This window comes from Haliotis rufescens, unplaced genomic scaffold (assembly GCF_023055435.1).
Source record: "Haliotis rufescens isolate VD_foot unplaced genomic scaffold, xgHalRufe1.0.p SCAF_10, whole genome shotgun sequence".
Lineage (NCBI taxonomy): Eukaryota > Metazoa > Mollusca > Gastropoda > Lepetellida > Haliotidae > Haliotis > Haliotis rufescens.
The window spans coordinates 16,012,805-16,027,053 of record NW_025963780.1 but is presented as its reverse complement, the minus strand read 5'-3'; the positions used below and the strand labels follow the sequence as shown (position 1 = coordinate 16,027,053).

General features: G+C 37.2%; 1 protein-coding gene across 3 annotated transcripts in view; it reads left to right on the top strand.

Moving 5' to 3' along the window:
* LOC124120944 (polypeptide N-acetylgalactosaminyltransferase 13-like) overlaps positions 1 to 14,249 on the top strand; it is a 120,400-nt gene that overhangs the window by 88,531 nt on the left and 17,620 nt on the right. For all 3 annotated transcript variants that reach the window (XR_007218942.1, XM_048387451.1, XM_048387449.1), the window contains exons 7-8: positions 12,047 to 12,207; positions 13,261 to 13,378. Coding sequence is in view for 2 of the 3 variants with exons in the window: in XM_048387451.1 (XP_048243408.1) it covers positions 12,047 to 12,207; positions 13,261 to 13,378 (279 nt within the window). In the remaining variant the exon portion in view is untranslated. The remainder of the gene's footprint in view (positions 1 to 12,046; positions 12,208 to 13,260; positions 13,379 to 14,249) is intronic.

The window sequence follows — 14,249 nt, the reverse complement described above, 5'->3', positions numbered from 1 at the left end:
TATATATTCTTTGCAAATTCGTGAATTTAGGACAAACTAAGATATTTATCTACTATAACAGGTACATTGTCTTAATTGTTCAGAAGCTGAACAAAAGCTACCAGCATTGTGTTCAAATCTCAACCATCAGGAATATAGCTAGTAATAAGATGGAAGATATGTTTTTGTTTGCAATATGTTGAGGCAATTTGAGTTTTGTATTTATAGTACATACTCATAGAACAGAGTATTCATCATTCATATATTCATAGTACACTGTACTATGTTCATGACCTCTTCATAAAATCACAAGCGATTCGCTGTGCAGAGTTGCATCCTTTGGGCACACCAGAAACCTATGATTGTGGGTTTGAATCCTGGTTCACCCTGATTATGTTTCTAGGTTCATCAGCACCATACCCGTGCTCGTGGGTTTCACTGAAGTGGTAAACGTCTGAGACCTGCATCACTTCGGGCTTTCCTCCCACATTAAGCTGACACGACGTGATGTAACAGGAATACTGTTAAAAGCGGCGTTAAACCCAACTCACTCACTTATAAAATCACAAACTTTGCCTATATGCTTAATTAAAATACATGTGTGTAAAGTCAGAACTGAGAGCAAAAGTATTTTCAAATACATTACCCCTCACCTCCTCTGAAGCTGAAGCTTGTGTAATTTGGCACCAATGCATGTTCCCTCCAATAATGACACCACAATGATAATCCAATCAACATTTATTTAAAATAAAGAATGTAAAACAAATCAAAACATATTTACACATCCTTTCCCCCAGATGCTGCTTGATTGTTGATTATTTATAAGTCAAATAGGCCTCACACCCCAGATTCATAGAGATATTATTTTTTCCATTGGCAAATTGATTGCATATTTTTTTGCTATATTGTAAGAGTAAAACTATTTACTTTTAATGCATAAAGGACAATATAAATTCTGCTACCATTTTAGAGGCATGCCAGCAAGATTGAAGTGTTTCTCACTTTGCAAGTTCATTTTAAAATTGGCAAAACTTGAAAGAAATTCAGTGTGCAATGACATGTAAAACAGCATTAATTTGTTGCAGATAAAATCTGAAGACTCTTTTAGCTTAATATTGCATTACATATATAATCAAATAACACATGCATGAGAGCTTCTTTTCGCTGCAAATCATTTGATTTATATTGAATTTGTGATTTACTGTTTGAGGCGTTTGAAGTATATAACTTCTTGCCTTGTAAATCATGAGAAGATTATTTCACGCAGTCTCTGTAAAATTCCATCACTTTGATCACAAAATGCATGCTACAGTAAACATTAAATAGTTTGCACTAGGAAGTAACTTCATATTATTTTTACATGACATATGCAATTAACATTTGAGGGCAATTTTCTGTTAATTATGAAGGCAATACATCTTGTTTAACAAGTGTAGGCTTGTCTCATGGGGAAGGCACCAGTGGGAAACAAGCAAGAAGCATCTGCTTCTGTCAGAAGTAGGGATTTGCCAAGGTCGCAGGTAGAAGTATTTCCCATTATTCATTTCAAATATTGATTCATCAAATATTGACTGCAAAATGACCTTGACAGGCATATTAAACACATATTGGAGTTTTAATGGTGACATTTTTGCTCTAAAAGCAATCAAAATCAAGATTAAGTTTCTACATTTTACACACATAACACCAAATTTAAATGTTGCCATTTTGCACTAGCAGCATGGAAGCATATGGATTGTTAGTTTTAAAGTTCAACCAACATTAATTCTTACTTGTCACTAACATACATATGATTTACATGTCCCAAGGATAGCATGGATGTCCCTATATTTGATAAAACCTACTGTGAAGGGTTGTGTATTGATATGCTTGTGGCACCTGTTGGTTATCAGTTTAAATTACTGGCTTTATTTGCAACTGAATATTTATTTATTTTGACCTTATCATGAGATATCTTGACCTATGTTCCTGAGCTCATTTATCGGAGAGATGAATTGACAATATGAAATATGCATGACAGATTGTTGAGCCAAAACATGCTCCAAATTATTTGCAGCTGGAAAGCTGAGAGAGAATTAGCTAAATTTGCCAATGGTGGATGAAATATTCATACATATCACTCCCTACAAGACATTCCCAGCTTGTTAGGGATCTAAGATGGTGGATGGCAGATTATGGGGAAGATGGCTGGAAGAATCCACTTCCTGAGATAAACGAACGTCTAATTAACTTCAGGCTAATTAGGTCCTGTGGAAGGTCAAAGGTGGAGCATTTTCCTGCTGTTGTATGGCACAATCATGATTTGTATTATTAACTTGTTGGACGAAAGAGCTAAACAGCATGATAGGGCAGTCTGTTTGGTTGAGTGGTCAAGACATTGGTGGACCTTCAGATTGCTTGCAGTTGGCCAGACATTGACATGACCTCAGACTGGACTGATTGGTTAGACTGTGTATTGTCCAAGCTTGTAACACAAGTGGTTTCAGAAAATTGGGAGTTGGCAGGGATGTCTATTTGACCCTGTCTTGTTAGTGTCAAAAGTCCAATTCGGAGAAGCCATAGGACTAAATGGTTTTATCCCTTACTAAGGAATCTGGTTTTAGTTAAACTGATTGCATGTGCGCACTATGAGTAGTGCACAACCAAAGATGAAACAAAATCTGGTATCAGAACAAAGCATTATTTGGAAAAAAGATTTAATTTGAAAAATAAAATAATAAATTGTACATTATATTTTAGAACAGGATGCACAATGCTTATACAATTAAGTGATTCATACCAGCTAATATACAAAGTAATTAACTTATCAAGAATATGAATTACCTCAGGAAGTATTGAGGACAATGTTCTTTTGTTGTATTTAAAGCATAATAATCATGATAGCTATGCATCCCGACAGTCATAAAGTCAACTGGATGTGCTCAGGAATGATGAATGTTTATTTTAGCCTTGTTCATTATGCACTTAAACAAGTAATTATTGAGTGTTCTACGTGAGAAATGTGATTGATTTTGTCAAAAGATCGAAACACATTATTTGGTTAAACATTGGCTTAATGATGAATGTCATTATGGATATTGCATGGATGTCATAATACTCTTCTAATTTTGATGGATTATTCAACTGTCTATTTGCACTTCTACGAAATAGAACAACAAACACAGATGACAAGTTCTCATATTTCAGTCCTCATAATTAGAACAAATGATTTACATTATAAATTACTTAAACAGTTCCACCTTGGGTAAAGTGATATGATATGAAGCAAGCACATGTACTTGTTGAGGCCATATTGATCAATATAGTAGACAAGCGTGCATCAAACAAGGGTCCGACGGACATGGTGACTGGATTATGGATTTTCCTCTGATATTTTCTTCTCAGTGTCATTGCTGTAAATATTGTCTGTCATTATTTTGTGGATGTTCTGACAAACAGATCTCCAGAACATGTGATATGACATTACAGAGTGGAGTTTGCAAAGGAAGGGGATCAGGGTATTTTCAGGCAGGGCTTTGGAGAGTATTACTTGCATATCTGAGTTTGTTGTCAGGGATTTAATAGTATTCATTTTGTCATTTGCCCGTTACATATACCCTTAGATTTCATGTGTAAGATTAATGTGGTTGATGGGAATTAGGGACATTGTCACCACGTAGGATAAATGGGTGAATGATGTTGGTTTTGTTATCCCCCCGGCATATAATGTGGGGGGATATAGCTATGGGCATGTCCGTCCGTCTGTCCGTCTGTCTGAATTGTTTCCGGAGCAGAACTCGTAAGCTGTTAAATATTTCTTCATCAAACTTTGCATTTATATCACTTAAGTGGTGAAGTTGTGCCTTTTGCTATTTAGAAAGTTTAGAATTTTTTTTTTTTTATGTTTCCATGGCAACAAGATGGACTTAGGTTCTGTGAGGGTAGGGTTCCTTTCCGGAGAATAACTCATAAACCATTCAATATTTTTTCATGAAACTTTGCAGGTCTGTCAGGTACATGCTGAACTGGTGCCCTTTGCTATTTAGAAATTTTAGAAACTTTTATTTTTTACATTTCCATGGCAACAAGATGGACTTAGGTTCTGTGAACTTTCATGTAAATATGTTGGACATAGGCTCACTATGTGAGTGGTGTTAGTTTCCAAAGCAGAACTCAAAAACTGTTGAATATTTCTCCATGTCACTTTTCATAGGTTTAAACTACATGCTGAACTGGTGCCTTTTGCTATTTTAGGATTTAATTTTTTTTCTGTTTTCAGTCTCCTCGGAAGCAAAATTGAATTAGGTTCAATTTGGGATAGGGTTCATTTCTTGAACAGAACTGAGAAACTGTGTGATAGTTCTCCACAAAACTTTGTACAAGCATCGTCTAGTTTGCTCTTGACTCATTACATGCAGAGTTGCACATTTACTTGTGGTAACTTGACAGACGGGGGGATATGTCATCTTTCTGATGACTCTTGCTGTGTCTTCTATTTACTACCGTGACCAGTAAAGAGTTTCTACAATAAAACAACAGTAGTTGATGGCATGAGTGATGCATAGCATGATGGGGTGATGACACAACGGCCATCAGCCAGGTCCCACAGTGATACTGATTAGGGACAAACCATTCCATATTCTGAGAGATTGGGGTTAGGAGGGGCCTGGAATGTTATTGAAAAAAATAAGTTGTCTGCGAATATTCATGAAAAAAAATGCAGACCGTTGCAAGGTGTTTATCTCAAAAAATAATTCAGGCTCATAGTTTTAGATAAAAGAATATCTGGTTTTGTAGCTGTAACTAAAAATATATCTAATCTTGATACAAAATCCCATGACCAAATTAAACACGAAGTCTTTGGTGTTGGCAAATATATTAAGTGAAGTGCCATGGGTTGAGTCCAGTGTTTTGAGTTTGTTGTAGATCAGAATTTAAGTGAGTGAGTGAGTGAGTTGGGTTTAACGCCGCTTTTAACAGTGTTCCAGTCATATCGCGGCATGTCAGCTTAATGTGGGAGGAAAGCACTGAAGTGATGCAGGTCTCAGACATTTACCACTTCGGTGAAACCCACGAGCACAGGTATGGTGCTGACAAACCTAGAAACATAATTGGGGCGAACAGGGATTCGAACCCACAATCATAGGTTTCTGGTGTGCCCAAGGGACGCAACTCTGCACAGCGAATCGTGGCGCCTTAGACGACTGGGCCACCCGTGCCCCCCTCAGAATTTAAGGAATCACCAACAACAGCCTTTAAACAAAATATGCTGTGCTATGCTTAATGCTCCAGCAGTTTGTTCACATTGTAATACTTCAAACTTATCACAGGCACTGAAAGCATGTGGGATGGTAAACTGACATAAGGTGGACACCCCTAAAGAAACCTAAGCAAGCTTTGCAAAACCCTGGTTCTACACTGCACGTCACTATGATATCGCTCATTGTGTCGACGCAAAAGATATGACGTAACAGTTAAGTGAAACTATTCCCTAACTGGGATTATAGAAAGTGCCAAATAGCAAGCTCTCTGTTGTCCTCAAAACTTGAAAAACATTCTCTTTGTAGATTTCTATCATGTTTTCTGCACAAAATATGTTGCCACACATCCTTTAAATATTGTAGTAACTGCAACTTTGCATTTTCTAGCCTATAATTGTACTTATAAATATTTAAATATGCATACCGACAATGACTGTAAAACAAGTACTATTCTAAAAATATTAGCTTCCGCGGTGATGCAGCCGTCAAATTGGCTGTTTCAATCAGAGGGGATTTACTTTGATTTGATACCTCTGATTAACCAATCAAAATCGAGTATTTTCAAAATTCATGGTAGAATAACTAATATAAAAATTCATTCAAATTATCAGTCTATCTTGCTGAGCATCCTCAGATATTGGGTTTAAATATGACGCTTATAAAGAACTAGACATTATCGAGCTAAACACGAAGAGATTTCTGGAATTAATGATAACTTTGCATGCAGATTCTGACTAGTTTCAGCATCCAACTTCCTATTCTGTCACAACTGAGATTGTATCAAAAACTATTGTGAGGGTATTTTGTTTCAAAATTACACTTTCAAGCAGGGTTAATGTTAAAGTATTACAGCATCGACTTGTTGCATGATTTGTCTTGAAATTAGATGAAAATACAATGCAATCTGGGTCATTACTGACCATTAAATTGTTTAAAAGAGTTCCAGCTCTTTTCTAGTTTTCATTTTTTGATAGTTGAATGATAGTTGCCATAGCAATTGTCCAATATTGTGAATTGTTTCACAGCAACAAACGCTGAAGATGAATCAAACTGACCTGACCAAATGGTGCAGAATTCTTCATAGCAGGGTCTTCAGCCTTAAACCTGGGAAAAATTGACTTGTCTAACGAAATGGCTTTAAATTGAAAAGGTCTGTGATTGACTTGTTTGACAACAGCCTAAGTGATGAGAGGGCACTTTGCATGGTATGTTTTGAGGCAAATTTGACAAATTTGTTCTTGTTTTTTTTGTGACAGATTAAATTTGTCATGGTAAGGCATTTTCCATTATTTTTAAGGAAAATCTTAAATTTCTCATTTATTCTGGTAATTTTACTGTGATTGTTTGTCCTACCAGCCTGGTGACAGAGAGAAGGGGGTAAAATATTGTAATTTTTATGAAAATATTTCAGGCTCTTCACAGCAGCTTGACAATGAATATGAAAAATATATATAAAAATATGACAGATTGGAAAATATCAGAATATTTGTAGAAATATTATTACTTTTGGTGTTTTTAAATCAATTTATTTTTGAGAAAGCGGTTCCATCAAATTTTAGGTTAGTCTGTCGACCTTTCAGGAGATGAGAAATTGTCTGTGCATTGCAATGTCCTTGTTAATCAAATTTTCATATTTTGGAGGGTTGCTTTTCTCGATGATTAGGCATTGACAGGAAGGATATAATATGTCTAGATACAATATGTAGATCTGGTAAACTGAAACTAGGAATAATATTTATACCACTTACAAGAAGTTAAGGACTACCCGATTCTTTCATATTAGTATAGTTATGACATGATAGATTAACTATAGTAATATGAGAGAATTGGGTGATCTTAAATTTCTTTTGTGTAGTATAATATTTAGTAATTTTGCTTTGGGTATCTGCACGAATACTGTCCAGAGTGAGTGAGTGAGTTGGGTTTTGTACTCATGTATTTTCCTGCAGTATCATGGCAGCTAGGGGACCCCCATGAAGGGGTTGACACCCAGGCATGCAACCACTGAGCTACCTCACCACCTGGTCTTGTATTTAACGTACTTACGGAAAGAGCTGACTGTTCTCTTTGGCAGCTCTGTGGATACCTAGTGCTGGTGGTTTTAAAGTAATGACCTGTATAGGTTCTTTAAGATAAATTGTTTTTGGTCCACTGTTGTAACCTTTGCAAATCATTGTAAATAAAAGTGACAAAAACTATTTCCATAATAATAAGAAATATCTGATAAAAGCAGAGTGCATTGTAGGATTGCGACTAGATCATGACTACGTGTTTATGAATCACTGTCAAATAGTGATGATATCAGGGTTTTTGCGAAAAGGTGAGCATATCCTGAAACTGGTGGCACTCATCACAAACACATGAAAAGGCAAGTCAACTGTTCACCTGAAATTACATCAAACATATGGTACAAGTCAAAATAGGGAATTGCATCAGGCATACTATTTGTCGCTGATGTGTCAAATTTAGAAATATGTAATATATATAGTCTTTTTCTATTGTTACAGAAGAATAGAATGAACTCTTCTCTTCATATCCTTAAGAGCTTGGATGTGCTAAATTCATTACCACAGCCCTCACATACATTGTGATAGTGGGTACTTCACACAATGAGTCTCTATAGGCAGTTGGACGTTGGATGTATGATGGATAACCTGTCTGTCTGTCTGTCTGTCTGTCTGTCTGTCCATCTATACAAATGAAGCCAGGTATAACAAGAAAGAAGTGAGCAAAGCTCTCATACCCCCGTTATCCCCGTTGGTCAACAACAAATAGTAAATAGTTTGTTAATTAATGAAATATTACATATTCCTAACTGATTTAACTTCAATGTTTTAAAAACTAAGATTGAGTTCCAGTGACAATTGACACCCCCCCCCCCCCCCCCCCCCCCCCACCAATAAACATTTGATTGAGGAGTTACATAAGAAGAATTATCAAAAGGACCAAAAATTGTTGATATAAAAACACATAAAAAATGGAACAATATCATATAAGAAAATCAATAAATTAATCATTTCCATCTAGCCTTAACAGATATGGTAAAGAATTCATAAATTCAAACTTATAAATTCAAACTGACACAAAGCACAGATACTTATGATGATCTACATGTGTGGAAACAATTTTGGAAAATATATTAGCTATACAAAACCAGTCATCAAAATTTCTAAATTCCATCATGTTTCTATGAAAAGAGCAAAAGAGAAAACTTTCAGAATCTTATAAAAGATAAAAAACAATCATAGTGGTTAATGTAGCAAGTTTGCTGAAGCTAGGATACATAATATTGTAAACATGGATCGTACAAAAACTCTACCCAAAATTAATGTTTCACCATGATTCAATTGAAACGGTAAAAATAAAAAAAATTCAGAATCTTCAAACTAGCAAAAGGCACAAGTACTCATTGTGGTAAATGTGTGTAGCAAGCTTGATGAAGCTAGGATGCATAGTTAAAAAGATATGGGCCGTACAAAACACCCACCCTAAAGTTTAAGTTTCTTAATGTGTCCATGGAAACAGCAAAAATTAAAAAATTCAGAATCTTCAAACTAGCAAAAGGCACAAGTACTCGTGGTTAATGTGTGTAGAAATTTTGGTGAAGCTAGGGTGCATAGTTAAAAAGGTATAGGCCGTACAAAACACCCACCCTAAAAGTTTAAGTTTCTTAATGTTTCCATGGAAACGGCAAAAATTAAAAAATTCAGAATCTTCAAACTAGCAAAAGGCACAAGTACTCATTGTGGTAAATGTGTGTAACAAGCTTGGTGAAGCTAGGGTGCATGGTTAAAAAGATATGGGCCATACAAAACACCAACCCTAAAAGTTTAAGTTTCTAATGTTTCCATGGAAATGGCAAAAATTAAAAAGTTCAGAAACTTCAAACTAGCAAAAGGCACAAGTACTCATTGTGGTTAATGTGTGTAGAAATTTTGGTGAAGCTAGGGTGCATAGTTAAAAAGATATAGGCCGTACAAAACACCCACCCTAAAAGTTTAAGTTTCTTAATGTTTCCATGGAAACGGCAAAAATTAAAAAATTCAGAATCTTCAAACTAGCAAAAGGCACAAGTACTCATTGTGGTAAATGTGTGTAACAAGTTTGGTGAAGCTAGGGTGCATGGTTAAAAAGTTATGAGCCGTACAAAAGCTCGGACGGAAGGATGGACGAACGGAACGCTATGTACCCCCGATTTACTTCGTAAACGGGGGTATAATTAGATATGTGTAGCCAGTTGTGACAAGATCGACGTTACAATTAAGAGAGAATTGAGGGACATGGCAGTTGTTATAAAAGATTGGGTACAAGGTAGTATGTTTATAGAACAGATTAAATTGAAGTAGCATTTCACTTTAAGGCTCTTTAAAAACGGTGAAATTGTTTATGGATACTGTATTTTCAAGCATAACTCTCATATTGTGTTTTCCACAACACAACTTTCCCAGATTAGCTCAATGACTCTATGAATATCACCAGCACAAACAATGTCTCTGTCAACATGGTCTAATAGATCCTCTACCACACAACCCATTGTTGTTATGTCACTGACAGCAGCCCTAAGACAATCAGTGATGAATTATTTATGTAATAAAATACCTTGCTCGTCAATTTCAGTGACATGTACATTTTATCACAGATGAGAGGCCATTATCAAGAAATCCCATAGCGTTTATTGCAGGCCAATTTCCCATCTGTCATCGGCCATGATAATGTGTCAAAATCTTTCAAGAAAAATTGCATTTGTGTTTCATTGTTCTCAATTTCTTAAACATTCATTTATTCATTAACATTAGTAATTAAGTTAATTGATACATGAATAATAATTGGGAATACATATATGTGTGATTTAATCAATCTGGCCTTAACAATTTGTTGAAACTTCATAGAATTACTCTTTAATGAACATTGAATGACCAGACACTTCTATGGGGGGTGCTTAATGCCCAAGATATCCCCTCCATCCATGGGGATTTCAAGTCATAGAGCTCACTCTCCTGACAATAGCATCAGACATATAACAGAGAGACCTGTTTTGGACCATTTTGTCTATCCTGTGTACCAATTTGTGGAGGTTGCATTTGGGATACAATTTGCATTATTTTATTCTGTTTTTGTCACCAAATGATTTTATACATTATCATCAATAGTATGCCTCAGAAAGGATGTGTGTGTGTGTGTGTGTGTGTGTGTGTGTGTGTGTGTGTGTGTGTGTGTGTGTGTGTGTGTGTGTGTGTGTGTGTGTGTGTGTGTGTGTGTGTGTGTGTGTGTGCACATCCCTACAGCCTCATTCAGGGTCCACAGAGGTTCAGTAGTGTGTGATTTTTGTAGTTGTATCCTTTAAAGGGGCACTAATCTCTGACAATTCACCAGGACTGCTTGTTGCCTTGTTTAAAAAACATTTTCTATTGTTACCCAGATGATATCCGAGATATCTGGACTAGATCACAACCTGTGTTGCGCCAAACGTAAGCGCATTTGTTGCTTTTATTGCTAGCATAAGGGTGTATTATCACATTGATCAACAAAATGAAAGTATCGGTAATTGTGACTAAGTTTTGATAAGTCACTTGCTTGGTATTGGCAGAGACCATATACCGGTATATGGTCTCTGGTATTGGTCAGTTTTGGTTTACACTATTTAGACTTGTAACACAAACTAAAATTTTCACATGAACATTGCTTATTTTATAGTGTGTATATGTAACAGTCAAAAATGTGTAAAATGACTATAAGTTTCAGTTAGCCAAGTCAAAAGACAGAATTGCATTTAGTTATAGGCAATTTATTAAAAATTCAGTTACACTACAAATTGACTGAAAAAGCTGTACATTTATCTTATTATGATAACAAATTCCAAACTGTTCTAGGTCTGTTGACATGACATACTTAAATATCAAGCTATGATGCACAGACATTGGATCCAAATCAATCTCAGTTGTTGTATTATCCACGCAGTCAGAAATCTGCAATGTTGGGAAACTTTTTATTATTAAACTATAACCATCAGGGGTATTTCGAAATAACGACATCCGATGAGCTTCGACCGTCCTTTTTGTCTCTTTGTTTAGGTTGAAGAAATTAATTAACATGCGCCCTTTGTAATATCAAGATCTTCATAGATCACGGGTAACCCATCAGTGTTCAGAAATGCGTATAGGTATTGCCTCAAAGTTTATTTATGCTGTCCTTACAGACAGTAGCCCAGTCTCTTGTCACGCTCAGTTGCGCTAGCGGTCAAATGGACTCACGGCAGCTAGTGAGGCCTTATGGGCAGTGTTAGACAGCCAGGAAGAAGCCAGATATTAAATAAGTGCCCCTTTATTTTGTATTATCATCAAAAATGGGCAATTGGAAAAAGATTTCAATTTCTTTTATTCTATTTTATTTGCTGATTGTGGCTTTTAGTCTCGGTCTTTCGAATCTGTAAGCCAAAAATATATAAAAGTGTTGTCTTAGTCCTACCACGGACTTGTATAACTTGTGCCTTTTGCTTGTTATATAGGTCCGTGGTCCTACAAATATAGTAAAGCCTTTCTTTAATCACTGGAGGTACAAAAGTCTCAGCCCATGGCCAAATTTCACAAAATGATCTTTGACCTTCAGTGGCCAAACTGCCAACACTAAACACATGCTTACAGTCACTACCTTCAAAAGTGTATTTGAACAGGGTCCAGATTAACAAGGTGTTATTGTAGTGAGTAATCCTACCCCAAGCATCAGGAACAGCAGACCTCTGATGGATGGAGTTCTAATGTCAGCACACATTAGGCAGCTATCAGTATCACATGTTTGTATAGCTTATAGAGTGATTATTTGACTTTCAGGTTGTGAGCCCCTATGTTGATGCTATCCGAGCTGACAGCTTTGACTATGTCCCTGCACCGGACAATCTCCATGGAGGCTTCACATGGAGGATGGAGTTCATCTGGAAGGGAATACCTCCCAAGGTTATGGACTCAAGGTCATCGCCAGCTCAGCCAATCAGGTTTGGTTCATCTTTAATAATCTATTCTTGGTGAATATTTAAGTCAGTATTCATGATAACTTGACTACCTTTACAAAATATGAACTTTTAGTTTTGACAGGTGTACATGAGTGCGCCTACTAAAGTGCAATGAAGTGTTGTGGTAGGCCTAGCTTATGTGATGTTTGCTTTATTTGGGCACATTGTGAGACATTGTCTCTCCTTAAGAAATGTACTTGTGTGCATGTGCAATGTGTAAGCAAGGATTATATCCTATCTAAATATTATCCCCGGGGAAGTTTTTACTCTAGATTATAGTATCCTACTTTAGTGCCACACTGGTATGGGTTCAAATTCAAATTCAATTTCAACCCCGGGATAAAAAAATAGTGTAGGATAATATTCACTCTTACACATGCATGGGTGAGTGCGTGTATAAGTTAGTGTGTGGGCGCATGCATGAATGCGTGCGTGGGCTTCACACATGGTGCCCATGTGGGAATTGAACCTGGGTTGTCTGTGAGCCAGACCATTTACCCTTGGTCATCCCACACCTCTGCATAGTGCTGCATAGTGCTGCATAGTGCTGCATAGTGCTGCATAGTGCTGTTATTCAGAAGTAATTAATAAAAAGTATACTCAATGACCTGGTTGACTGTGTCATCATACCCCAATAGTGAGAACTTTGCTCAGTATATTAACCACTGGTTCGTCTGTCCTAGACCCAATTATCTTGAGGCCTCTGTGATAAAGCTGGAATATAGTTTGCAGATACAGATGTCATCATTTCCGAAGGACGTAATTAATTAGTAATCCATAAACATGGGAGCATGTTGTGAATAAAAATGATTGGTGGTTTTGCCAGTTCGACGTCATAAAAAGAGGCATGATTGAGGTTTACTGTGTGTGGCAAGTCTCTTGCTTGAGAGAGCTAATCTATAATTCCCTGCATGTTATTGTCAAAGTAAGAGATAGGATCCCAACAGTACCGGTCTATAAGCTGTGGTTCCAGGAATAACAAGGTTCCACTCAGCCTCACTGTAGTTTATCAGCATTAAACACGTCTTGTTCCAGAACCCCGACCATCAGTGGGGGACTGTTTGCCATCAACCGGGAATACTTCTTCAAGATCGGCTCCTACGACGAGGGACTGGACATCTGGGGTGGAGAGAACTTGGAACTAGCTTTCAGGGTATGTCACCGATAGATGTTTGTTGTCATTCGTTATTCAGTTATAAATAGAGAAGATGAAGTCAATGGACTACATGAATTAACTCTTATTCCCAGCCTGGCTCTGACACTTATCCATAACCTGGCTATGACACTTATATATAACCTGGCTATGACACTTATCCATAACCTGGCTGTGACACTTATCCATTACACGGCTCTGACACTTATCCATGACCTGGCTGTGACACTTATCCATGACGAAGCACTGATACTCATCCATGACTGGCTCTGACACTTATCCATGACCTGGCTGTGACACTTATCCATAACCTGGCTATGACACTTGTCCATAACCTGGCTCTGATACTCATCCATGACTGGCTCTGACACTTATCCATGACCTGGCTGTGACACTTATCCATAACCTGGCTATGACACTTGTCCATAACCTGGCTCTGATACTCATCCATGACTGGCTCTGACACTTATCCATGACCTGGCTGTGACACTTATCCATAACCTGGTTCTGACACTTGTCCATAACCTGGTTCTGACACATATCCATAACCTGGCTATGACACTTGTCCATAACCTGGCTATGACACTTGTCCATAACCTGGCTCTGACACTTATCCATAACCCGGCTATGACACTTGTCCATAACCTGGCTATGACACTTGTCCATAACCTGGCTATGACACTTGTCCATGACCTGGCTCTGACACATATCCTTAACCCGGCTATGACACATATCCATAACCCGGCTATGACACTTGTCCATAACCCGGCTATGACACTTGTCCATAACCCGGCTCTGACACTTATCCATAACCCGGCTCTGACACTTATCCATAACCCGGCTCTGACACTTATCCATAACCCGGCTCTGA